General features: G+C 44.4%; 1 protein-coding gene across 2 annotated transcripts in view; it reads left to right on the forward strand.

Annotated features, from left to right (window-relative positions):
- Positions 1–689: 689 nt before the first annotated feature.
- Positions 690–27,604, forward strand: part of LOC126474967 (clathrin interactor 1) — a 199,796-nt gene continuing 172,881 nt past the window's right edge. The window contains exons 1-3 of one of the 2 annotated variants that reach the window (XM_050102492.1): positions 690–1,035; positions 1,935–2,014; positions 4,879–5,000. In XM_050102492.1, the coding sequence (XP_049958449.1) occupies positions 1,004–1,035; positions 1,935–2,014; positions 4,879–5,000 (234 nt within the window). In that variant the 5' untranslated portion in view covers positions 690–1,003. The remainder of the gene's footprint in view (positions 1,036–1,934; positions 2,015–4,878; positions 5,001–27,604) is intronic. The other variant, XM_050102493.1, reaches the window with a different exon arrangement.

The raw sequence follows: 27,604 nt of genomic DNA on the forward strand, positions 1-27,604 counted from the left end.
AAAATTTAAATTCTTTCTACATGGTAATATAATGTCGTTTCGTGGCAAATAAACAGCACTTGTCACTTATGCGAATTCAGAATTATCATCCTTCTCTTCCGTCATTCCCACGTATTTTAAAGGATTGTGACGATACATCGCTAGACTACCTCGTTTTGTGTAAACAGACACTGGACCGAGAACGACCGGGTCTGGGCCGTCCCGCACACGCTTTTAAGTTTGGCATGCCGTGGCCGGCCCTATTCTAAGTTATTAGCTTTAGAATGAGCAGGAACTTAGTCTCCATAACTCTTAACAACGTTTGTTTGGGAAAAGTGGTTACAATAGAAATTTGCTAATTAAGTTGTATATGTGTTTTTTATAATATCGGAGTAATTTCTGCTTGGTATAAATTTTTGAGTGCTATATTGCTTATTTTATTGCATAATGTCCCTGCACGTTTAGTCACTTAGAAAGGCGACATCTAAACATAGGAAACATCTAGACACTGCGGCATAGAGCTACAATACTGAATGAACGTGGTGTAGTTTCGGCTCAGTGTCTTTTTCAGAAAACAATCCTACATAGTTGGATATGCTAGCCTTAATTAAATTGTGAATAAGTTAGTATACTCTACTCTTGGACGTTTAAATGACTATGCGCGGTCGACGGAATATTTACAGTATCCTTCCTAGAAGATGCAGAGATTTCATGAGAAGAATCGATAGCTGGTCGAAAGTGTTTAAACTTAATTCGTTTGAATCGTTTAACAACTAAAATGAAAAGTGAAAAATCTATGAATTTGCGAAAATAGTTGGAAGCACTTCTGGACTGCTCACAAGAAAATGAAACGAAAAAGTACTGATGATGTGAGGTTGATGACGTTACCTCGGCCATGTTGAAGTTACATATCAGCTGTTACTGAGATTTGTAGCAGTGGGGAGATGGATAAATTGTGATTGGGTTGTGACCTTGTGCTTCGTTGTCTGTGTATATAGTATAGAATCATTTTAGTGCTGCAATCATGTGGAAAGTGAGGGAACTGGTGGATAAAGCGTAAGTAGTCATTATTATCAAAATTATTGTTTTACACAAATGAATCGTGTCCTTCGACACTATGGTTATGTTTACCTAAAGATGTGTCAGCTGCTGAGGATTTTCAGATTGTAGTATAATTAGGTATCTAACGCTACTTTGAAAATATGTGAACGTAAATGTTATGTCAGAAAGGGTTTTGTACAGCCATTGACAACAGATGCTTTAGTTATAGGTCGGGAATACATTCCATCACTTTGACTTTTGCTTTTACACAATCATCAAAGTTTCTGCGTACAATGTAGGGAAGATTTTCCCTTTTCACCCAGTAAGAAAGCTATTACTGCATCATTGAGAAATTTGTTTACTTTTGCATACAGTTTTGTATTGTGTAGTGAAGAATGTTGTGGTTTTCTGTTGTAACGATACACTCTTTTGGAAGATTTTGAGTTATGAATGAATGCGTACTGCCTGTACTCAAACTGAACTGCCTCGTTAATAAAGAGTATACTGCTGGTAAATGGTTGTTGGTTCTAGGTTATCTGTCCAGCACTCAGTATGGTAGCCGTCTAGAACATTGTAGGCATACTTTAATTAGTGGCTCGTTTAATTCAACAGTAGCTCCAAAGCTTTTATTTTATTTGTACACTTTAAAGCTTTCATTGTAAAAATAAACCACTAGTAGTCATATGTTCTGTAGCTTTTTTTTCCTGAAATCCGGACAGAATTATTTATTAGTGCAATTTTTTCCGATGCACCAAAGTAATATAGTGTGAAACAACAAATTTGTGTTATTATTTATATGTAGTCAGCAGACAGATTAGCTTTGAAGATAATTTGCATCTGATATAGCATTGGTATTGGTTTCTTTTGTTCTTTGTTTTATGATGATGATGATCTTCCTGTTTCTGTGTTTTCAGCACCAATGTTGTTATGAACTACACTGATATAGAAGCAAAAGTTAGAGAAGCCACAAATGATGATGCATGGGGACCGACTGGTACGTAATTTGTATCCCTCTGTCCTTGTGTTTAAAAGTCTGCCATTTTGTTTGCAGAAATAAGTATTGTATTTATTTATTTTATTAGTTATTAATCCTTAGGTAATTCAGAATAACAGTATTGGGCATGTCGGTTACATCACATAAAGTCTTTTGTAAATATGTATAAGAGTATATGTTTGCATGTCCAGGATTGCTTCACAAACTCTTCATAGATTTCAGCTAAATTTGGCACAGAAACAGCAGGCATCATGACTATCAGCACTGTGAGATGTACAAACTCTTAACGTCAGTAGGAGCGAAAACACGGACAATAACATTTTCTACCCACTACTTGTATAGGTTGCCCTGCATGAGGGATATGTTGTGTGGGAAGCCAGGGTCTAGTGTAGCAGGGGATACAACCCATCAGCTTTGGACAATGACGTCACAAGTCGCCAAACGAGAAGCGATTCTTCTTAGTGTTGTAGCTCCCTTCAGTAGCTGATAAGTGTTTTTTGGTTTAAAAAAAAAAAAAAAAAAAAAATCTCACGAGATAGAATAAACAGATCCACTTTATTAAGCAATCAGTAAAAAAACGAAACTGAAACATAACAGCAAAAGCGAAAATGGTAAACTGCTCTCTGGCGACTTGTGATGTCATTGTCCAAAGCCGACGGGTTGTATCCCCTGCTACACTAGACCCGGAAGCCAAATCAATGTGCTGTGCAGGACAGCCTATATATTAGGGGGAAGAAGCATTTTCTGGACCCTGATATGTAGGCTGCTCTGCATGGTAGGCATGTGGTGTTGTAATAGAATAGGCCTGCTTTATCAGTCTGCTTTGCATGGCAATCTGTATGTCAGGGGAAAGTAAATGATTTCCAAGCCCCTGATGTCAGACTTGCCTGCTTGACAGGTGTGTTGTGAGAATGGTATTGGTCTGCTTTACTGAAATGTATTGCAGGGGCTTCACACTCCAGTGAGCATGCTGGGTACAGATCGAGATGGGTATAGGGGAGGATGAGGGGGAAACACATTACGCTGGTGGAAGGTGTAGAAGGGTAGTGGGCAAATGCAAGAGGTCAAGAGGAAAATAGAGGGGGAAGAGGATGAAGAGAGAGAGAGAGAGAGAGAGAGAGAGAGAGAGAAAGAGGAGAGCAGGAGGTAGACAGGTAGAGGTGGTAAATGAGGTGGGCACAGTGAGAGGGAGGAGATGTTGTGTCAGTATAGTGTCAAATGCCAATGCAGGGAAAGAGCTAAGAGATGAATAAAATTTAAATGGGGTAAGTAATCCGTTCATGCATTTCTATTTTTTATTAGAAGATGGAAATCTTATTGCGGTTAATGAGAGTTTTTGGTCAGCTTTGGAGGTAACTTAAACAACTGGGATCGGAATTAACCACATAGTGTTTATGTTCATTTAGTGCAGCAGTGCTGTTACAATATCAGCAGTCCTCGCACTGCTTGTGTTACACTAACTGGAATACGTCGTTTGTCTGACTTTGTGTGATTTGTGTCATTGCTATTCTGCCTGTGCTTAAGCATTTTGTTTCCACTTAAAAAATGACATAGTTGCTAAAAGTGAGTAATTGAGGAAAACAAAATGACAGTAGATAAGTAGAAAATGATTTCCTTTCTAAAGTTGTTACAGTATAGTTACTAGTAAAAATAAAAATTCGTGAATTGGTATAGCCATTATGTGTTGATTAATTTGTGATACACTCACTGCGGGCATGCATACATGAAACAGTACAACTTGAAAGAATTTGAAGAACTGCAGGTGAAATTCATTTAGGTATTCCGTAGAGGCTGAAGTGATACTGATCAGAAAAATTATTACAGATTGTGTGGCTGTCATTGCAAGCCTATGGATTATCCCAGAATTAAATGGAAACAGTTTTAACTTCCACCCAGGTTGTGAAAAACAGATTGATAACATACTTTTGATTCCGAAGCCCTACTATTCCTACTCCTGATGCTAATACTAATAAAACTAAGTAGCAGATTTGACCTATTTATAGTTTTGTGGTGTTGGAGTGAATACAGTTGTGATCCATTGATTGCGTATGTTAGCTTATAAGGCATTACTTACATTGTATTTACAAAATTAATAAACTGTAGCCATCAGAATTACAATTGTTCCTTTAAAGGGAAGTTGATAAATCTGAGGAGCTAAGATAGAAAAGAAGAGGTTGGTAGTGGTGAGGAATACTATTTATTGATGGTACTACAGAGGACAATCTTGGCAAACTAAAGTTAGAAAATGAACTCTTTGGATTAACTAAACCTACCAATACCACATGTCAAAAGAGAGAGAGAGACTGAACACTGACAATATTTTTGTGTGTGTATATTCTTTCTTGGAATGTAGGTTGTGGAGCATACTTATCTGTAGCATAGTCCAGGGTATGGTTTAGCTTGAAAGGTGAATACTAAATCTTAGTTTTGATGACATTGATCTGTAGCAAAATGCAAGGCCTAGGTTAGGTTGAAAGATGGCAGTTTGGTTAGAAGTAGCCAAAGAGTTCTCAAACACAGGCTTCAGTTGATGCTTATGCATAAATTGCCATATTCAAATTTGAGTCAAACATTTACATGCTACCGTTACAAAATAAAATGGAGAGCAAAATTATAGGTAGCAACAAACATACACATCAGGGTCATGATTTAAAGCTTCTATGATCATAAAATGTGTTTTTGTTTCGTAGTGTTTGCGAAGTTGTGAAGCTTATCGTATACTCTGAATACCAGTGGTGTTATTGAAAGAAACTGAATTTGAGCTAGACTTTTATTTTCTGATTATACAAATTTTTACAGCCAAGCATTGTGTGGAGAGCAGTATTTTTAGAAATGGTGTTTTCTTTCCAATTTTTGTTTTCCAGGTGCACTGATGCAAGAAGTGGCACAAGGTACATTCACATATGAGCAGTTCCCAGAAGTGATGTCAATGCTTTGGAAGAGAATGCTACAGGATAATAAAAAGAATTGGAGACGAACATATAAGGTGAATATGTATTTGCTAACTTTATTGCTTAGTTAACTACTGTTTGGCCTTCAGCTAACAAGACAAATTTTCAATCTGGAACAATGTTCTTAAATTTATTCCATATTATTACACACTTAATATTGTCAAGCACTTGCAAAATTCCCAGTTTTTGTAACATTGTCATAAATTGTGGCAGGGTATCTGAGCATTCAGTTATTGGTAGTCCGTATCAATTATCTGTGTGTTTTAAAAGAATTTTGATATGAGTCAATACTGATAAACAGAATACTTTACCACTCTCCCTCAATATTTTATATTGTGAAATATGTACCTTCCTTCATCTGTAACTTCAAAAATGATAACCATTTTCTCATAATACTGGCCACTGATCTGTTGGCAGGTGCATAATTTAATCTTCTTCTCATTAAGTAGTTGACGAATATAATTATGTATTTTCTGTATATTTAAAATGTCCTAAAATTTGGTTTCATTAGTCTATCTGAACGTGCTTTGTTTATTTTGTTGTGTAATAGGAGCCAAAGACTTTGACAGCAATTTTTTTTTTTCCTCAAAAATTTGGCATAACCACAGTAGTAATCAGGGAGCATAAGCATAGCCACGTGTTCTAGCTCCATTGAAGGAGCTGCAACATATTTCTGTAGTCTATTCTCCCACATAAACTGAAGTAGAATGCCCCTTGTTGATTGTTTTGTGTATTTCTCCCTAACATAATCATTCACTGTAGTGTTTGATACTAAAGACATTACACTTATCAAATGCAGCTGATCAGAAACAGCCTGAAAATCTTATAAGGATGCTATAGGATAGAACGTGATCAGAGATAATTGCTAAGAAAAAATTAGATACATTGTGCTGTTTCTGATTTAATTAGCTTCAAATTTAACCAGTCAGGTCATTGGGTGCACAAATTCAAGCAGATTGCCAGAGACAGTGTTGCTGAACATGTTCTTCATTCGGTTACCTCAAACTGAACAAGAGAGTGACAAAAAAATAGAAACTGGACAGTAGCAAGGATTGAATCTGAGCCAGTGGCTCAGCCATCTCACTCGCTACCGTCTACCTTGGAGAACCACTAACACTAATGGTATCAGCTTGTGTAGCAGAATTTTATCTGCTAAGCATTCAATCTTTTTTGGAAATCTTATTTACGCAGCTGATCTTCACTGGAAGTGTTTGTGTAGTTACGAATTTATGTTGACAGTTAACATGGTGGTGATAGGGGGATCACGATTGGATGAAAGAATGAAATATGTTAGGCAGGGGTCAGTATTGATGTTGGGTTGAGTCTTTGAGCCTGATTATTGGGGTTGGCGGCAAAAATGCGTTTCCTCTGTAGGGACCAGTGAAAGACAAGAAGGTCTTTAACAATCCCAACATGAGTTTGGGAGTGGGGTAAAAGATAAGCCCTTTGGAAAGGACTGATACTTGTGTGAGACTGAGGCCTTTGGAGAACAGATTTATGACTTTGACTGTGCTACATGTACTTCATTGAACCCCGTACCTAAACATCATCACTCTGCCCCCAATCCCTGTCCCTTTCTCTTCCTTTCCCTGCACTCGGTTTCCCCCTTCCCCAGCTCTGCTTTCCATTGTGGCACTTAGCCACTCTATTCCATCCCCACTATGTCCTTGCTGTCTTCCACAGGCAGCAGAGCAGCTTCCCCCTAGCCACCCCACACCACCTCCTTACCCCCACCACCCAACCCACCAGATTGCTACCCACATCGGATGCAGTCCACAGTTAGGGCCCCCCCACCCCCGTTTTGTGTGTGTGTGTGTGTGTGTGTGTGTGTGTGTGTGTGTGTGTGTGTGTGTTATCAAATGTTGGTTTCCATAACTCTTTATATATCTTGTATGAGGGAGAGTTGGATTATTTGAAATGACAAGGAATAGAATAGGAATGCCCTAAACATTCTAGTTTAAATGCCCATTTTATATTACTTCATTCTTTATTCAGAATTTAGAAACTTATTAATGCATATAGGTATCTTGTAAATAACTGTCACCAGATGGAGCTATGAATATTGCGACTATTGCTATGAACTTCCATGAATTTCTATGTCTACAATGTATGCTTCAAAATACTAACCACTGAGAAATCTGAGGGTGTGAACATTTTTGTATTTTTATTCCTTTTTGGCGTAAGTGACTGTTATAAGTGACAACTCTTGCATCAACTTCTTTTCAGAGTAGTTTTTTCTCCCCAAATAACTATAAATTCTAACATAATGTTCTTACTCTGGCATACCATGAGCATAGTGAAATGAAACAGAAGTACTCGGAATGTGTTGTAAGGAGAACTTCCACCTGTGCAGTTCAGAAAAGCTGGTGGTGGAGGGCAGGATCCAGATGGCCCAGTTAGTGAAACAGCCGTTGAAATCAAGCGTATTATGTTCAGTTTCATGTTGTGCGAGAGGATGGTGTAATTTTTCATGGCTGTTCATCCTGGTGGACGTCTTGGAGGCAGTCATACCAGTATAAAAAACTGTGCAGTGATTGCAGCAGGGCTGGTGTATGACATGGACATATCAGCTACTCTTCCTCACTCCCTCTAAATCGCTGCTTTCATTCTGTCAGTTGCGTTCTGGTCTGAGCTGCTACAGATGTGGATCATGTTTACATCAGATGTGTTTGCTAATGTGAATGAAAATGTGTGTGTGTGTGTGTGTGTGTGTGTGTGTGTGTGTGTGTGTGTGTGTGTGTGTGTGTGTGTCGTCTTTCCTGAAGAAGGCTTTGGTCGAAAGCTAAATTGTGACAGTCTTTCTGTTGTGCCTGTCTGCAGCTCAGTGTGTCACCTGTACAGTTAGTAGCAATCTAGCCTTTCCTTATTTTGTTAATATTTCAACTTAGAGTTTCCATTGTTTGATTTTGCCATACTGAGATCTGTTAGCTTTCACAAAAATTTTCCTTTTGAATAAAAAGAAACACAAATAATTATTTCTACTCTATTTTCGCCTGATTGAAGCAACTAATGAATTTATCACTTATTAATGTATCTGGTTGGACATTTTGAGTGCTTAAGCATACCAGGCAGCTTTCCTTTCATTTGGCACTTTGTGTTGTGGCTCTCTTGAGTCTCACAAGCCACTGTGAATCTGTATTCTTCTGTTAACAGTGTCAACAGTGTAAGAAAAGGTAGATTGCTGCTTACCATATTGACAACATGCTAAGTTGGAGACAAGTACAATTAAGACATTTACACGTAAGCTTTTGGCCCGAGCTGCCGGAGTTGGTGGTCATGAGGGTGGTGCGAGGTGTGCTTGCTTGTGTGATTGAATGGTGTGTGTGTGTGTGTGTGTGTGTGTGTGTGTGTGTGTGTGTGTGTGTGTTTTCCAGCTTTTAATTGTATCTGTCTGCAACTTAACATGTTGTCTTTAAGCCAAGTATCAATCTGTCTTTCCATACATTGTTGATATTCCTACCTGGCTTTTCAACAAAGGTAGTTTGTTTGCGAAATATGTGACTGTGAGAGTGAATACTCTGTGCCTTCCACACAGGTGATTGTGCAGACTTGCTTTGGATGTTCCATTGAAAGACTGATAATCAGCTGAATATAAGCAAGCATCTATGTATGCAAACGAACATGACTGACTGCAATTTGCTGGCACTTGCTTACAGTTAGCACTAGAGGGATACTTGTTCATTTTTTGTGCGCTAGTGTAAACCAGGCATCAAAAGAGCTGTTATCATATCTGATCTTGCTTCATGACCAAATGTATTAACATGAACAATTCTAAATCATTGGGCCCTCAAGTGGCTCATGACTCTGCCATGAGTACGTGTGTAGCGAGCATGCCAAGCTGTTGCAGCACCTACATCTTTCCTGTGCTCTACACTCTCATCTTTGACTCTCTCTCCTTGTCTTACTGACTTTCTCAAGGCGGCGTCTTCTGATGTTGGCATGGATATTTGATATGCTCAGCTTTCTGTTCTCAGGATACTCATTTGTTCGTCCATCACTTTCTGGCTAAAGTAATTTTTGGTCACCTTCTGGGTTTTGCCTCCATTTCTCAGTCTCCCCACCCCCTAGTGTGGACTGACTTCGGAAGAACACCTAAAATAGTGCCTACTACATGCAGTGAAAGATCATCTACGCACAATACTGGCATAGGCTCTCTTATATGCACTTCAAAGCCGATGCATTCGCCAAACCAACATAATGGTGTGCCAGGATGAGCCTGCTGACAACGTAGGCGTCACACTGCTAATGCCTGAGCTGCTAGCTCCCCACCTGTCTTCTTGAGGTGTCAGGACTCCTGGCAATGGCCAGTGTGCCATATGGCCTATGCTGCTGTGCTGTGGGTGGATGGCACCTGGTGTGTGAGCCCTTGAGAAGAGGGACAAGCCAGATGTATGGGAGCAAAACAATTTATCCACAATGTAGTATGTACTTGAACTGATGGAGATACTTTTACTGCAACAAAGCTGTTTTTTTTTGTGGAACGTATTGAAGATGAATTTGGAGAAGTTGAGTCTTTGGGAATACACAATGGATTGATCAAAGCTGCCTCTGCTGCACAGTCTACTGCACTTCAGGCTTGTGACTGTCTGGCTGACATGCCAGTGACCATTGCTCCAGGAGAGAAGCTACAGGCTCATCTGGAATGACAAGGCATACATTTTGTCCTACATGTCCGTAGGATAATCAAACAAACATAGGTGCCCCTGAAAGGCATGTCCTCCCTAAAAATGTCAGTTATGGTATACAAGTGCAACATGAAACTCTATGTCCACCCAGCCATGAAATGCTTCAAATGCTTAGCTTTGATCATATGTCATCTTGTTGCACGGCAGACCCAAAATGCCGTATTTGTGGATGATCACTCCACGGAGATAGTCCTAGTGAACAACCACCTTTGTATGTCAATTACATTGAGCACCATCCTCCACATTTAATGCTTCATCCAGTTTTCAAGCAAGAAAAGAAAATACATGAATATAAATCTTTTGATTGCCTGTTGTATAGTGAGACATGGAAAAAAATGTGGATACCTACATCTTGTTAATATGATGATCGATTATGTGGAAGTCACAGCCACCATACCACTACCTAAATATTTCCAAACCTGTTCTCCCACCACCGTTCTCTTTTGTGGTTCCTTTGGGAACATCATCTCGCACCTGGCCAGAAGGAACAGCTCCCTGTTCCAGTATCTTCCAGTAACAGGGATCCCTCTTGGGACCCCTTTCCCCTGAAACTTGTAGATCAGGAGCCTATGCTAGCCAGTGGCTGAATAAGCTGTGGGCTGTGGTACCCAGGGCTGCCTGCTCTTCATCTGTTCCCACATTCATCGTGGATAGGCCCTTGTTATTGTCATGGTCACCAAAGGCTGAGGAGGAAGTGGAGAGTAATAGAGAGAAGGCTACTCTGGCGACACTGACTACACCAGATCCCCCTATATCATCAGATTCTGAGTCAATACACGTGGATGTGGGTCCATCCCCATCTGTGACAAACATTGATCTTGGGACGTAACTTGTCTACCTGGTTCTTTAATGCCTAACCTGGCAGCCATAATGTGATCATTCAGTGGAACCGTAATGGATTGGTTATCACCATTCGTTGACACTCGGTGCTTACCCTGCATTCCGTCAGAAACATGCTGCTCGTGGGAGGTGATCTGGACTGGTCTGTGCGCTGGTTCACACCGGTGTCATCAGTAAGTGAGGTCCCCCCCCCCCCCCCCCCACACACACACACACACTTTTTTCTCTATTTAGCGACTTCATTGTGCACCAAACTCTTTGAGGAAGTACCACTAAGCATGGTAGGGGCCTTCCACTTGACCAGCTTCGTACCAACCATGATCTACATCTACATCCATGCTCCGCAAGCCACCTGACGGTGTGTGGCGGAGGGTACCTTGAGTACCTCTATCGGTTCTCCCCTCTATTCCAGTCCCGTATTGTTCGTGGAAAGAAGGATTGTTGGTATGCTTCTGTGTGGGCTCTAATCTCTCTGCTTTTATCCTCATGGTCTCTTCGCGAGATATACATAGGAGGGAGCAATATACTGCTTGACTCTTCGGTGAAGGTATGTTCTCGAAACTTCAACAAAAGCCCGTACCGAGCTACTTAGCATCTCTTCTGCAGAGTCTTCCACTGTAGTTTATCTATCATCTCCGTAACGCTTTCGCAATTACTAAATGATCCTGTAACGAAGTGCGCTGCTCTCTGTTGGATCTTCTCTCTCTCTTCTATCAACCCTATCTGGTACGGATCCCACACTGCTGAGGAGTATTCAAGCAGTGGGTGAACAAGCATACTGTAACCTACTTCCTTTGTTTTCGGATTGCATTTCCTTAGGATTCTTCCAATGAAGCTCTGTCTGGCATCTGCTTTACTAACGATCAACTTTATATGATAATTCCATTTTAAATCACTCCTAATGCATTCTACCAGATAATTTATGGAATTAACTGCTTCCAGTTGCTGACCTGCTATATTGTAGCTAAAGGATAAGGGATCTTTCTTTCTATGTATTCGCAGCACATTACACTTGTCTACATTGAGATTCAATTGCCATTCCCTGCACCATGCGTCAATTCGCTGCAGATCCTCCTGCATTTCAGTACAATTTTCCAATGTTACTACCTCTCGATATACCACAGCATCATCCGCAAAAAGCCTCAGTGAACTTCCGATGTCATCCACAAGGTCATTTATGTATATTGTGAATAGCAACGGTCCTACGACACTCCCCTGTGGCACACCTGAAATCACTCTTACTTCGGAAGACTTCTCTCCATTGAGAATGACTTGCTGTGTTCTGTTATCTAGGAACTCTTCAATCCAATCACACAATTGGTCCGATAGTCCATATGCTCTTACTTTGTTCATTAAACGACTGTGTCTCCTCAGTGATGATACTACCAAACACGTCAGTGTTGCCATGACACTTTTCAGCTATTGATCTCTCTCTCTCTCTCTCTCTCTCTCTCTCTCTGTCTGTCTCTCTCTCTCTCTCTCTCATTGGGTACTTCGAAGACCCAGCTAGCAATTCTGTGCCTTTTGCTGTTATCCTTCTCTCTTCTCTGTCAGATTGCATCAATGGGGTTGTGCTGGACATCTCCCAGGGGATCACCCACAGTGCTGGAACTGCTATTCCTCTCTTTACAGGTCCCTTCTATCGCAGGCCAGTGCTTTGGTGGACCAAAGAATTGTAGTAACAATAGCCCTGCGACGTTTCAAGCGAAACCTTTGAATGAGTTCATGTTAAGTCTCCTTACCTAATTCATTATAGTGAGGAAGAAATCTGTGAGTGCTATGTCTCCTCCCTGGGAAAGAATGCCTCAGCTCCATAGTCGCAAAGATCCGCAACTGCAGCTGATCTCTTCCATTAGAATAGTTTCTATAATGGCATGTCAACTCTTGCTGAACACCTCGCAACTCATTTTGTGATGGAAGCTATGAATTGAAGACATCCCCTTTTCTTCACACCCTCAGGATGACCAATTACACTGAGGTGACAAGTCGTAGGATAGTCATAGACACACACACACACATGATGGTAGTATTGTGTACCCAAGGAATAAAAGGGCAGCGCATTGGCAGAGCTGTCATTTGTACTCAGGTGATTTGTATGTAAATGTTTCCACTGTGATTATAGCGGCACAACAGGAATTACCAGACTTTGAATGCGAAATATCAGTTGCAGCTAGACGTGTAGGACGTTCCATTTAAGAAATTGTTAGGGAATTTAGTATTGCTAGATTCACAGTGTCAAAAGTCTGTTGAGAATACTAAATTTCATCCATTACCTCTCACCATGGACAACACAGTGGCTGATGGCCTTCACTTAATGACCGACAGCAGTGTTGTCAGTGCTGCAACACTACATGAAATAACTGCAGAAATCAATGTGGGGCATATGATAAATGTATCCAAACAGGGTGTATATGCTCCGGGAAATCCAGGAAGAACCTGGGAATTTTTTTATTTGGGAGAAAACCAGGTAAAACCTGGTAACTTCTTAGAATTCCAGGAGTTGTTCATTATTTTAGTCTTCAGCTACAATTTTGTAATTTTGACTGGTAAGAGCTGATATTCTAACAAAGAATTTTACTGTATCCCATTACTGCACCAATAAAATGCAAATGAGAGAATAAAACCAAAATAAAATTTAAGTTGCGAAGGAAATGTACCATTGACAGCAGAAAAACTCAGTGCACTCACAAGTGCCCGACAAAAGCAAAATGTTTCAAAACTTCAGGATGAAGACAGTAGCGTACCTCATAACAGCTAACTGCTTCCTGTGAGCGTGATGTCATGACTGTTAACATGAAGTTCGTTTTGAGCAGTCGCCAGCAGGCTCATGAGCATGCGCAGTTCAGTTGCGTATGAACAATACCTTGGCTGCAGCAGTAGCAAGAAGCAGTCATGCTACACAGAAACATTTTTCTGGCACCCGAGCTCCCAGAATGGCACATATGCAGAGCAGTCTGGATTGTAGTGGGGAGGAGGATAGTGACCTGTGTATACACTTAGTGATTTCTTTCTGTTTCCTCTTAATTTACAGTTCACACATCAAAACAAAACAAAAAACTGATTTGTGTGTCTGTGAACTATCAAGTGAATTAAATTACATTCGTATAATTACAGAAGGCTAAAATATGTTGTTAGCTACAGTTTCCTGATTTGATTTGATTTACATGTTTTTGGCAGTCAAGCATTGATTGCCTTAGACAACAATGGAATTTTTGTGTGTTTGCTAAATAAGTCATTATGCCATAATAAAGAACCAAACATGAGACAATACGATACTGGTACTCCAAGAAAATTTGCATCTTGAAAAGTGCACTGAAAAGCTTATCAGGTTGGGGCCTACTTCATCGTGAATGTGTTCTTTTAGCCAAATTATGCATTTTAGTATGGTTTACAAAATTCCTATGCTCTTGGAGTATCCTCTGATGTCCTATTTCTTTTATGACATCATGGAAGATCTCTCAATGCTACGAATTTGAACATAGGGCTCCCTACATCATCGTACCTGCCGCAGTAATGCCTGTTTTCTGGCACACTCTGGCAGCTGCTGAAATGGACCCATGTCTAAGAGGTCATGGGAAAATATTGTGAATAGTTCTTCAAAAAACGTTATTTTCAAAGGAAATTTCCTTTTACGCAAGATGAACTATGTTACGTATGAGAATGTGCAATAAATTTCTTAAATCACAGAGCATTTGACTCTCATTTAAGACTTAACACTTTGAGGACCAACCACTTAGAATAATGTCATTGTTGAAAATTTTGCCGACAAATTTGTGTGATTTATCTTAAAGTGTAACACACGCTAAAAGACCAATATTGTAAGAGAAAGCTTAGCTTTTCTTGTAGCTTATTGATCTTCAAGGCCAATATTATGTATGAAAACTTAGCTGTTCTTGTAGCTACACTGTGTACATTAATTTGAAATGTTAACTTTTCCTGTTTGTTTGTTCACACTACTTAACAGTGATGTTGCTATTGGCTGACTGCATCATCTGTCCTATGCTCTGAATATCTGCTGTCAATGGCTGGCAAGATCACGTGACAGGAGCTATGATTGGTTTACAATAGCGCATTCCTTAAGTGAGACTCTGGAGGAGTTTCGGTGTTAAATCATCTCCTACAGAATGGACATTCCGACCTTTCACCTTTGAGGTCCCCGAAGGAAATCTCAGCAACCCTATGGAAATGGCAAATAGTGAAAAATCTGGCACCCTTGTTGGCGAGGATTGTCTGAAAGGTGTGATGTGTGATTTATTTGCTCTTGTAAACCATGCTTTTACCTACAATACCCACCCCCTTTCAAAACCTATACAAACCCTCCCATTTACATCACATCTCATAAAAGGTATAAAATACTCTATACAAAATGGAAAATGTATACACTCTGGTTTCACAGTTGTTTCATTAGTCACCTCATATTATATTACCCATAAATATAATAATCTATTCAATTTTATATTGTCTAGATATCACTTGTTTTTGGTGATTCTCTTAAATCAGTATCTATTTTATTGTCAGATCCGGTTTTCTAAGTAGTAAGGTTACAGGATAGTAATAAATGTTAGGAATAGTTTATGGGAATTTAGTGCAGGGAATCTATTTTGGAAGAAACATTGAAAACAACTCAGGGCCCAGTGGTCGTCACTCCGCCCGTTAACTCAGAACGTTAATGTCCCTGGGGGATATATGACTCCACCCGGGTCCCATGGATCTGATATTAACTTTTCTTGTGCACTGGTAGACCAGTATTTCTCTTTAAATTTCTTTTGGAAGTCTCCCCAAGAAGAAAAATTCACAATATTCATGGTTCCCCGTTCTGAGGCTCCATCGGGCTTAAATTTGGGGAATTCCCTGGATAACCCTGAATCAGCCCCCCATTGCAGACCAGTCATCACTTCACTAGTTAATACCATGTCAGGTGAAGTTACCCTTTTGTCTACTTTATGCCTGCACCGTTATCTCCCCACATATGCCAAGGGGTAGATGCCCATCCCCCTGGGGCATGGGGACTCCCGGCGATGGCCATCCTGCCAGGTGGCCTTTGCTGCAGCTGGGTGGTACCTGTGGGGAGGGCCCCTGGTTGGAGTGGGTGGCATCAGGGTGGATGACACGCGATGAAGCGTAGTCCATCATCTCTTGCTGGTGGTGAAACATCAGCAGTCTCTAAGTGGTCACGAGCTCAATTCAATGCACAGAAGTACAACCCTAAACCGTTCCCCTCCCTGGCCACACTATGGGAGGAACATCAGGCTAAGGATAGCAGCGGATCTTATTCGCCCCGATACCTTGTATGTTCGAGAGCTGATGGGAAATCTTTCATGACGATGAAGCCTCAGTTTTTTGTTGAGCATTTAGAGAACAAGTTCGGGGAGGCAGAGTGCTTGTCCAAAATGAGATCTGGGTCAGTCTTGATAAAAACAGCATCCTCTGCCCAGTCACGGGCATTACTCACTTGTGACAAGCTGTGGGATGGTTCTGTTACCATCATGCCTCATAAGAGCTTAAATATGGTCCAGGGTATTATATTCCAAAGGGACCTTCCTTTGCAGTCTGATGACAAGCTGCATGCCAAATTAGAGCGACGAGGCATTAATTTTGTCCAGCATGTCCATCATGGTCTGAGGGAAAACCAGGTTGCCACCAGTGCCTTAATCTTGGCCTTCAAGGGTGACACATTGCCCAAGAAGGTCAAGGTGATGGTCTATCACTGTGATGTAACACCATATATACCTCACCTTATGCGGTGCTTAAAATGCTGGAAGTTCGGCCATATGTCTTCCCGCTGTACTTTCCAGTGTCACATGTCGAGATTGTGGATGCCCAACACATCCCAATACTCCATGTGCCCTATATGCGGAGAGCAGCATTCCCCTTGCTCACGGGACTGCAGGATTTTACAGCATGAAAGGAAAATTGTGGAATAAAAGACCCTGGACGGAGTGCCCTACGCTGAGGCTAAAGAGGAAATTTGCGCGTCCCCATCCTGTGGCTATGGCTTCTTTGTACACTGCCACTACGAGAACAGTTGTAGCCCCATCCGTTCTGCGAAATCCGGTCAGCTCTCCGAGCTGGAAGACTACACCTGCCCCCTTGATGGTGGGGGGCACTTCCCTCCCTGTTGCTCCCACATTACCTACCTCAATAGCACTGCCCCCCCCCAACCATTGGGGACACCAGCCAGAGAAGTGTAAGTCTCCTGTGGCTTCTCTCGCTAGGAAGGGGTCCCTTGGATCACTTCATTCCTAGGTTTTTGCTAGAGGGAAAGATTACTCCCACCATTGGCTTTAGTTCCCAAAAGTAGCTGGTTGTAGGGTTTCACGATCATCCCAGCCAGAGAAACCAAAAGAGCAGCGAGAGAAATCTGAAATAAGAACCCCAAGACCAAGGAAATTGTGGTGGCACCAACACCACCACTACCTACAAGCTTTGCTTCTGAGGATGAGGTGGAGATTCTGGCATCTGTTGAGGACCTAGATCTCGCCGGACCCTCATACACCATGGATACAGACTGCTCTGGAAACAAATAGGTGACAGCAGGTGACCCTGAGGTGCAAACTGCCTCATTGAATGGTGCATGCCTTCCCAGTCTCACGACTACGTCGTCATCCGATGGAATAGCCGTGGTTTTTTCCACCGCCTGGCTAAGCTACAGCAACTGTTAATCTTTATACCTGCTTTCTGCATTGCCCTCCAGGAAACCTGATTGCCGGCAATGCGGAATCTGCCCTCCTCATCTATAAAGGATATTACAGGAACTGAAGCGACTATAATTGTCAGTTGGGGTTTACGCGTATGTCCTGAACTCAGTTGCGGAATCTGCCCTCCTCATCTATAAAGGATATTACAGGAACTGAAGCGACTATAATTGTCAGGTGGGGTTTACGCGTGTGTCCTGAACTCAGTATGCAGTGAACCTGTGCCCCCTTCAAACCTTCTTGAAGCTGTGGCTGTCAGGATAAGGATGACACAGGAAATAACTGTCTGCAACGTATATCTTCCTCCAGGTGGTGCAGTACCCCTGAACATACTGGCTGCACTGATTCATCAGCTCACTAAACCTTTCTTACTTTTGTGACATTTTAATGCTCATAATCCCCTTGTGGGGTGGCACCGTGCTTACTGGCCGAGGCAGAGACGTCGAAAATTTACTGTCTCAACTCGACCTCTGCCTCTTAAATACAGGTGCCCCCCACACATTCAGCCATCCATCTCTCAGTTTGCAGTCCTGGCCTTCTCCTATCTACCCACTGGAGAGCACATGACAATTTGTGTGGTGGTGACCACTTCCCAATCTTCCTGTTACTGCCCCAGCAACAGGCCCATGGACTCCTGCCCAGATTGGCTTTAAACATGGCGTACTGGAAAACTTTCACCTCTGCTGTCACCATTTAATCTCCCCCACATGGTAACATTGATGTGATGGTTGAGCAGGTGTCTACAACTATCGTTTCTGCAGCAGAAAATTTGATCCCTCACTCTTTAGGGTGCCTGCGGTGAAAGGCAGTCCCTTGGTCGCCGCCAGAAGTCGCTGAAGCAATTAAGAACCGTCGGCGTGTTGTACAACAGCATAAGCGACACCCTTTCCTGGAGCACCTTATAGCCTTTAAATGTCTCCGTGTCCGTGTTTGCCATCTTATCAAACGACAGAAGCAGGAGTGTTGGGAGAGATGTGTCTGGACCACTGGGTGCCATACGTCACCTACCAAAGTCTCGGCAAAGATCAAACATGTTTTTGGGTACCAGACCCCAACAGGTGTTCCCAGTATTAACATAAATGGCGTGTTATCTACCCATGAAAATGCGATTGCTGAGCACTCTGCCGATCACTGTGCTCGAGCCTCTGCGTTGGAGAATTACCCCCAGCCTTTCATGCTCTCAAACCGCGGCTGGAAGGGAAAATGATTTCGTTCACTATACACTACAGTGAATTGTATAACGCCCCATTTATGGAGTGGGAGCTCCTCAGTGCCCTTGCGCGTTGCCCTGACACAGCTCCTGGACCGGATCGCATCGATAGTCAGATGATAAACATCTCTCATCTGACTACAAGCAACATCTCATCATCATCTTCAACTGGATGTGGTGCGATGGCGTCTTTCCATCGCAGTGGTGGGAGAGCACTATCATTCCGGTGCTCAAACCCGGTAAAAACCCGCTTGATGTGGATAGCTATCGGCCCATCAGCCTCACAAACGTTCTTTGTAAGCCTCTGGAATGTTAGTGTGTCAGCGGTTGGGTTGGATCCTGGAGTCACGTGGCCTACTGGCTCCATGTAAGGGCCGCTTTTGCCATGGTTGCTCTAACACTGATAATCTTGTGTCCCTTAAGTCTGCCATCTGCATAGCGTTTTCCAGATGCCAACAACTAGTTGCCGCCTTTTTTGATTTACGAAAAGCGTATGAGATGACCTGGTGACATCATGTCATTGCCACATTATACAAATGGGGGTCTCCGAACCTGCTCCCAATTTTTATCCAAAATTTCCTGTCACTTCGTACTTTTCATGTCCAAGTTGGTGCCTCCCATAGTTCCATCTATATCCAGGAGAATGGAGTCCCACACGGCTCCGTATTTAGTGTTTCTCTGTTTTTTTTTTTAGCAGCCATTAACGGTCTAGCAGCAGCTGTAGGGCCATCCGTTTCACCTTCTCCGTAAGTGGATGACTTCTGCATTTCTTACTGCTTCCCCAGTACTGGTGTTGCTGAACGGCACCTACGGGGAGTCATTCATAAGGTGGATTCATGGGCTCTAGCCCATGGCTTCCAGTTTTCAGCCGCAAAGTCCTGTGTCATGCACTTCTGTCGGCCCCCCCAGGGGATCCACAACTCTTTTGTGGATACGTGTGTAGCGAGCACGGGACCCCGAGCTAATGTGGCCTTCCTTCTTTTCCGGGCTGCATACCCCCCCTTTCCGTATCCTTCCCCATCCCCCTTCTTCGCCCCCCCCCCCCCCCCCCCCCCACCTCTGGCTCTTTCCTTCCCTTTCTCCCCCTCTGGGAGTATGGTTTGTGCCTACGTCCGGAGGCGGACGCTTGTAAATGTACCGCACTCTTCGCCTTCCTTGCGTGTATGTCTTCATCTTTCTTCGTCCTTCTCTTTTCCTTACCTCTTCTCTTTACCCTTTTCTCCGCTGCGGCGTTTGAGACCTCTCTTCTTTCCTTTCCCTGTCTCTTTCTTCCTCCCTGTGCGTGTCTGAAGGCCGACCCACGCACTTCCATGCGTAGCCGGTGACGGGGTAACGCGTAATTCCCCGCCCCGGGTAGACAGGTAGGACACGTACGTACCCCCTGGTAATGGCCAGGCACAGGGAGGGGTGATTACCGGAGCTGATACCTTCCGAAAGTGCCGATTGGTCCCTCCGTCAGTTTGTCGGGAGGTGTGGCCTGAGGTGTGAACAATCACCTAAGGCGGGTGTGCCCTCGGTGAGGGCCCCCACAAGGAAGGAGCGCGCCATCGGAGACGCCGGTAATCATGGGGGATTCTTCCGCAATGGTTTCCTCACCTTCCACTATGTCTGCTCACAAACGTAAGTTCACTGAGTCTCAGCCACAGACGGTTCTTCCATCGTTGCCACAGTTCCTTGTTGTTTCTCGGTCTGACGAAGGTCACGACTTTTCCACGGTCAACCCTTTCATTATTCAGAAAGGTGTCGACGCAATTGCGGGTCCTGTAAAGTCTTGTTCCAGATTACGGAATGGCACCCTGTTGTTGGAAACACACAGTGCCCTCCAGGCTCAAAAATTGTGCGTACTTCTCTGCTCCACACCTTCCCTGTCCGGGTGGAACCGCACCATACCTTAAATTCCTCGCGTGGAGTCGTTTATACACGCTCCCTCGATGGATTGTCTGACGAAGAAATTCAGCACTACCTGTCTGACCAGGGCGTCACAGCTGTTCATCGGGTTATGAAAAGGGTTGACTCGGACATCATTCCAACCCGCACTGTCTTCTTGACATTTGACAAAGTTCAACTCCCATCAAAAATCAAAGCAGGCTATGAGATAATTTCCGTTCGCCCTTATGTCCCAAACCCTACGCGTTGCTATCGATGTCAGCGGTTCAATCACACCAGCCAGTCCTGTTCCAATCCGGCCAAATGTGTTACGTGTGGTAAGGATGCCCATGAGGGTGCTTGTCCACCTCCATCCCCTCGCTGCATCAAGTGTATGGGTGACCACGCTGCTTCCTCTCGAGATTGCCCCATTTTTAAGGATGAAAAACTCATCCAGGAAATAAGAGTGAAGGAAAATGTGTCGACCTTTGCTGCTCGAAAGTTACTCGCCAGTCGACAGCCCATTGTGCCTCAGAAAGGAAAATACAGCACTGTCCTTGCTTCTCCTCGGCCAACAAAGGAGGCGGCCACGCAGACTTGCGACCTCACCTTTAGTACCACGGTCGTCAGATCGGCCAGCGCAAAGATCGCCCGTTCAACCTCACCACTTTCGCCTGCCCACTCAATGGCTCACCCTTCGTCGGATTCTGCTAAATCTCGAGCCCAAAAGTCAGACGCCAAGTCTTCGAAAAAAGAGCATTCTCGTGAAGAGTTTTTACGTACCGCAACTTCACAACCATCGGTTCCTCCTTCATCTAAACATCATACTTCCAAGAAGGCTACGAAGAAACACAGTTCCTCTCCTTCTCCGCCAAGGCGTGTCCCATCTACAGCACCACCTGGCGGAAATCGCCCTCGGCCGTCTTCTGTGTCGCCGAGGCGCACTGCTGGTGGCCGGTCAACTGGCCGATCGTTGGTGGCTGGAGCTGCTCCTGACCAACCTATGGATCAGGATCTTCTGCCTTCGACTGAATGCCATTCCATGCTGTCGGTCGCAAGCTCTGAGCAGTCGTTGAGTTGACAGCACCCTTGGTCACGTTCCTCCATTTTCTGTTCACCCTATGTCCATTATCCACTGGAATATCCGCGGCATTCGAGCCAATCGGGATGAATTGTCGATCCTCTTACGATCCTACTCGCCGGTCATCTTCTGTCTTCAGGAAACAAAGCTGCGTCCCCATGACCGCTTTGTTCTCCCTCATTTTCAGTCCGTTCGATATGACCTCCCCTCTGTTGAAGGCACTCCAGCCCATGGAGGACTCATGATTCTGCTCCACGATACTCTCCATTATCACCAAATCCCCTTAAACACTTCCTTCCAAGCTGTCGCCGTCCGTCTTTCCCTTTCTGGATACACGTTCTCTCTTTGTACGGTATACATTCCATCGTCCACACCAATGGCACGAGCTGATCTCCTTCATCTTCTTGGTCAGATTCCACCCCCCTATTTGCTGGTTGGGGACTTCAATGCCCACCACCCGCTTTGGGGATCTCCACATCCTTGTCCACGTGGCTCACTATTGCTAGACGTCTTCCACCAAGCGGATCTAGTCTGCCTCAACACTGGGGTCCCCCCATTTTTGTCTGCCTCCACGACAAATTTATCTCATTTGGACCTTGCGGTCGGTACTGTTCCGCTAGCTCGGCGCTTCGAATGGTTCGCCCTTGATGATACACACTCGAGTGACCACTTTCCATGTGTTCTTAGACTGCAGCCTCAACTGCCATATATGCGCTCGCGACGCTGGAAATTTGCCCAAGTCGATTGGACACTTTTTTCGTCTCTAGCGACATTCGATGACCGTCGCTTTCCCAGCGTCGACGATGAGGTCACACATATTACCGACGTTATTCTCACAGCTGCGGAACGTTCAATACCACGCACCTCCGAATTGCCCCGGCGCCCCCCAGTTCTTTGGTGGAACGAGGCATGCCGTGACGCAATACGTAAGCGGCGACGTGCTCTTCGCATTTTCCGTCACCATCCAACTTTGGCAAACTGTATCCGATATAAGCAGCTCCGTGCGCGATGCCGTCGCATCATCTGCGATAGCAAGAAGGCAAGCTGGAAATTCTTTATTAGCTCATTTAACACCTTCACTCCCTCCTCGGAAGTTTGGAGTCGGCTTTGACGGTTCTCAGGCGCGCCTAGTTCCTCCCCGGTCTCTGGGCTCACTGTCGCACATGATACCTTAGTGGACCCCGTCGCAATTTCTAACTCATTGGGTCAGCACTTTGCTGAGATTTCGAGCTCTTCAAATTACCCGCCAGCGTTTCTCCCGAAGAAACGTGCAGCGGAAGTGCGACATCTTGCTTTCTCCTCTCAAAATCGCGAAAGCTACAATACTGTTTCCTCCATGCGGGAACTCCAACATGCCCTCTCTTCTTCTCGCTCCTCCGCCCCAGGATCGGATGGTATCCATGTCCAAATGTTGCTGCATTTATCAACCCATAGCCTGCGTTACCTCCTTCGCCTTTATAATCGAATTTGGACCGACAGTACCTTTCCCAGGCGATGGCGGGAAGCTATTGTCGTTCCCGTTCCGAAACCTGGAAAGGACAAACATCTCCCCTCTAGCTATCGCCCCATTTCTCTCACGAGTAGTGTCTGTAAGGTTTTAGAGCGTATGGTGAATTACCGTTTAGCTTGGTGGCTGGAATCCCGCAGTCTTTTAACACCTGCCCAATGCGGATTCCGAAAGCATCGTTCTGCAGTTGACCATCTTGTTGCTCTCTCCACTTACATCATGAACAATTTTCTCCGGAAACACCAAACGGTAGCAATATTTTTTGATCTGGAGAGAGCATACGATACCTGTTGGAGGACAGGCATCCTCCGCACACTGTTCTCTTGGGGCTTTCGAGGCCGGCTGCCCCTTTTTCTTCGCGAATTTATGGCAGAGCGCACATTTAGGGTGCGGGTGAACACTACTCTCTCCCGTACTTTCTCCCAAGAAAACGGGGTACCCCAGGGCTCCGTGCTGAGTGTTGTACTGTTTGCCATCGCCATTAATCCAATTATGGATTGTCTCCTTCCTGATGTCTCGGGCTCCCTCTTTGTGGACGATTTTGCGATCTTCTACAGCTCTCAACGGACCAGCCTGCTTGAAAGACGTCTTCAAGGATGTCTCGATCGCCTCCACTCGTGGAGCATCGAAACCGGCTTCCGTTTCTCACCCAGTAAGACCGTTTGTGTTAATTTTTGGCAACGTAAGGAGTTTCTTCCGCCCTCCTTACATCTAGGTCCTGTCAACCTTCCGTTTTCCGACGTCGCTAAATTCTTGGGTCTTATGTTTGACAGAAAACTGTGCTGGTCCTCCCACGTTTCCTATCTTTCGGCTCGCTGTCTGCGTTCCCTTAACACCCTCCATGTCCTGAATGGTACCTCCTGGGGAGCGGACCGAGTGGTCCTTCTCCGCCTCTATCGCGCCTTAGTGCGCTCGAAATTGGATTATGGAAGCATAGTCTACTCCTCTGCTCGGCCGTCTATTCTTCGGCATCTCGACTCTATCCACCACCGTGGATTACGTTTAGTGTCTGGAGCTTTTTACACCAGCCCTGTGGAAAGCCTTTATGCTGAGATTGCTGAACCTCCGCTGTCCAATCGGCGGGCAGTCCTTCTGAGTCGTTATGCTAGCCATCTGTCTTCCATGCCTGCTAATCCAGCCCATGACCTTTTTTTCGACACCTCCTTTGATGTCGGGTATGCAGACTGCTCCTCCTCCCTACTACCCCCGGGAGTCCGCTTCCGTCAACTGCTCCATTCTCTCTCCTTCCGCTTTCCTAAAACCTTCTTGACAACTTGGGGTACAGCACCGCCTTGGCTCCGTCCCCGGATCGACTTGCTCAGAGACTTATGTCAATTTCCCAAGGATGGTACCCCTACACTTGTTTACCGTCGGGCATTCGCTGCTCTATGTGCACAAATGACGGAAGCCACATTTATTTACACCGACGGCTCGAAAACATCGTTAGGTGTAGGGAGTGCCTATATTGTTGGCGACACCCCAATCACTTTCGGCTTCCCGACCAGTGTTCGGTTTATACTGTGGAGCTTTACGCTGTTCTCCAGGCTGTCCACTACATCCGCCACCATCAGCGGATACAGTACGTAATCTGCTCAGATTCTCTCAGCTCTCTCCTAAGTCTCCAAGCTCTTTACCCTGTGCACCCTCTGGTCCACCGGATTCAGGACTGTCTGCGCTTGCTCCACTTGGGGGGCGTCTCAGTGGCGTTCCTCTGGCTCCCGGGACACGCTGGTATCTGTGGGAATGAGGCGGCCGATATAGCGGCCAAGGCTGCAGTCTCTCTTCCTCGGCCAGCTATTCAGTCTCTTCCGTTTACCGATCTACGTAGCGGTTTATGTCGCCAAGTTGCTCATTTATGGCATGCGCATTGGTCAACACTTCCCCACAATAAATTGTGGGAAGTGAAAGCCCTTCCTTGTGCTTGGACCTCTTCCTCCCGAACGCGTCGTCGGGAGGAGGTAATTTTAGCTAGACTCCGGATAGGGCACTGTCTTTTTAGCCATCGACATCTTTTAAGCGGTGATCCTCCCCCACTCTGTCCCCACTGCTCTCAGCTGTGGACGGTCAGACACCTTTTAATTGAATGCCCCTATTTTAATCCGTTACGCTCCCGTCTACAGCTATCGCCTGATCTATCGTTGATTTTAGCAGATGACACGCGCTCAGCTGACCGCGTTCTACAGTTTATTAGTGACAGTGAAATGACGTCAGTCATTTGATTTTTTTTTTTTGGGGACAACCAACCCCTTTCTATAGTGGATTTTTAAGCATTCCTTCTGCCTTTAGTTTCTCAAATTTTATGACTTTGTTCCCCTTGCTGCTGATTTTAAATTTCGTTTTTTTCCTGTTTCCTACGTCACGGGCTGGGCGCTAATGACCATAGAAGTTTTGCGCCCTAAAACAAAAAAAAAAAAAAAAAATTGGCTACCTCACCTTTGTCAGCTTAAGCGGAAATGCTAGCAGCACCTCAATACCCTTCGTTGCCTGAGCAACACCAGCTGGGGTGTAGATCGCTCCACACTGCTGCAGCTCTACAGAGCCCTTGTTCAATCCCGCCTTGACTATGGGAAGAGTGGTTTATGGTTCGGCGGCGCCCTCGGCATAGCGTTTACTGGACACAGTGCACCACTGTGGCCTTTGCCTAGTGACAGGTTCTTTTAGAACGAGTCTGGTGACCAGTGTCCTGGTGGAGGCAGAGTCCCTCCATTGAAGGTTAGGCATGCACAACTGCTTGCCAGTTACGTTGCACACATTTGTAGTTCTCCTGCGCATTTGAATTACCGTCTCCTTTTCCCATCTGTGGCAGCTTGTCTCCCCGGCGGCCAAGTTCAGGGTTAATGCTTGGGGTTTGCGTGTGATCCCTTCTGTCTGAACTGGAGTCCTTCCCTTTACTATTCACGTACATCTCCATGGTGTACACCTAGGTCGCGGCTTCGCCTGGACCTTTCACATGGCCCTAAGCACTCAGTTAACTCTGCTACTCTCCGTTGTAACTTCCTCTAGATTCTCGACATGTACCGGGATCATGAAGTGGTTTACACTGGTAGCTCAATGTCGATGGTCACATTGGCTTTGCCTATGTTCATGGAGGACATATAGAACAGCACTCCTTGCCATATGGCTGCAGTGTTTTCACTGCAGAACTGGCAGTCATATTTCGAGCTCATGAGCACGTCCGCTGAGTTGTTTCTCCTGTGTACTGACTCTTTGAGCAGCCTACAAGCTACCCTCGCCATCCTTTGGTAGTGACATCCATGAGTCCATCTGTGCCCTTGAACGGTCCAGCCGTTCAGTGGCATTTGTCTGGACCTCAGGTCACGTCGAAATCCCAGGCAACGAACTTGCCGACTGGCTGGCCAAACAGACTACGCGGAAACTGCTTCAGAAGATGGGCAGCTCTGAACCTGACCTGTGTTCTGACTTACGCCACGGGGTTTTTCGGCTGCGTGTCATTAAGGAGACTAAGAATGTGTGGAAGTCTTCCATGCGGGCCTCTCACAGGGAATCAGTTGTCCTCTGCCAGCTTTGCATTGGCCACACTTGGACGACCCACAGTTACCTCCTGCACCGTGGAGACCCACCTCAGTGTTGGTGAGTCGGCCGGTTGACAGCGGTCCATCTTCTGGTGCACCGTCCCACTTCGACTACCCAGTGACGGATTCTTAGGTTACCGGACTCATTGCCACTAATTTTATCTGACAACGCCTCATTGGCTGATTTAGTTTTACATTTTATTAATGAGGGTGGGTTTTATCATTTGAGCTAAGTTTTAGCGCATGTCCTTTGTCTCTCTGTGTCCTCCACCCTAGTGCTTTTAGGGTGGAGGTTTTAATGTGTTGCAGAGTGGCTGGCTTATCCCTTTTATTCTCATGGTCAGCCAGCCATGGTCATCTGCTTTGTTTCTTGCGTTTCTATGCTTTTCATGTCCCCCTTTTGTCCATTTACACGTTCATTGCCGTTCATTGTTCTTATGTTTTTTCCTTTCATTCTGTTTTGTGTTGTCAGTCTCGTTTGTTTTATTCTCACACTTGGGGCATTGTTTTATTCAGAAAATGGGACTGATGACTGCATAGTTTGGTCCCTTCCCCCCTCTTTTAATCCAACTAATCAACCATTGGAATGTTCGTGTCGAAAGATACAAATTTTGCATTTGGGGGTATTTGTACATCTTTGATTTTTTAGTTAATGTTCTAGGATTCCTTACTGTACATTCTTTGTTGTACATGTAAGGGGGTTGTTTAATTTCTTGCTTATGTAGTATGTGGGACTGTTAACATTTTCTTCTACAGATCATATAGGAACGAATTGTTTGTGTGTCTTCGGGTGTCCACGGAGCTTTGGTGTTCTGGGGTTCATGGGTATACATGTCCTTTTTTCATATTCTGTAAGTGTTGTAAGACATGCTTTCATGGTTTTCTTGGTTTGGGCTGCAAATTTGTTTGTGGGGTTTGATTTGTGTGATACCATTGCTACCAAAGAAATTGTTAACTTTTTGTATGTAGTCATTTTTGTTGCTAGGGCATTGTTATTCATTAATTTGGCATAGTGCTTTGTTATCTGAGTAGCCATTAGAGCTTTTATTGATTTTGAGTGCTCTTTCTGTTGCATATGCTATTTTGATAGTAATTTCATTCTACTGTTTTATGGGTAAGTTTGCTAAGTCTAGTGATATTTTTGCAGATACTACTAGTTGTTCTTGTACAGTATTGTGGAATCTAGGTTAGATAGTATGCTGTAATTCTTTATCCAGTAATT

This window comes from Schistocerca serialis, chromosome 4 (assembly GCF_023864345.2).
Source record: "Schistocerca serialis cubense isolate TAMUIC-IGC-003099 chromosome 4, iqSchSeri2.2, whole genome shotgun sequence".
Taxonomy (NCBI): Eukaryota; Metazoa; Arthropoda; class Insecta; order Orthoptera; family Acrididae; genus Schistocerca; species Schistocerca serialis.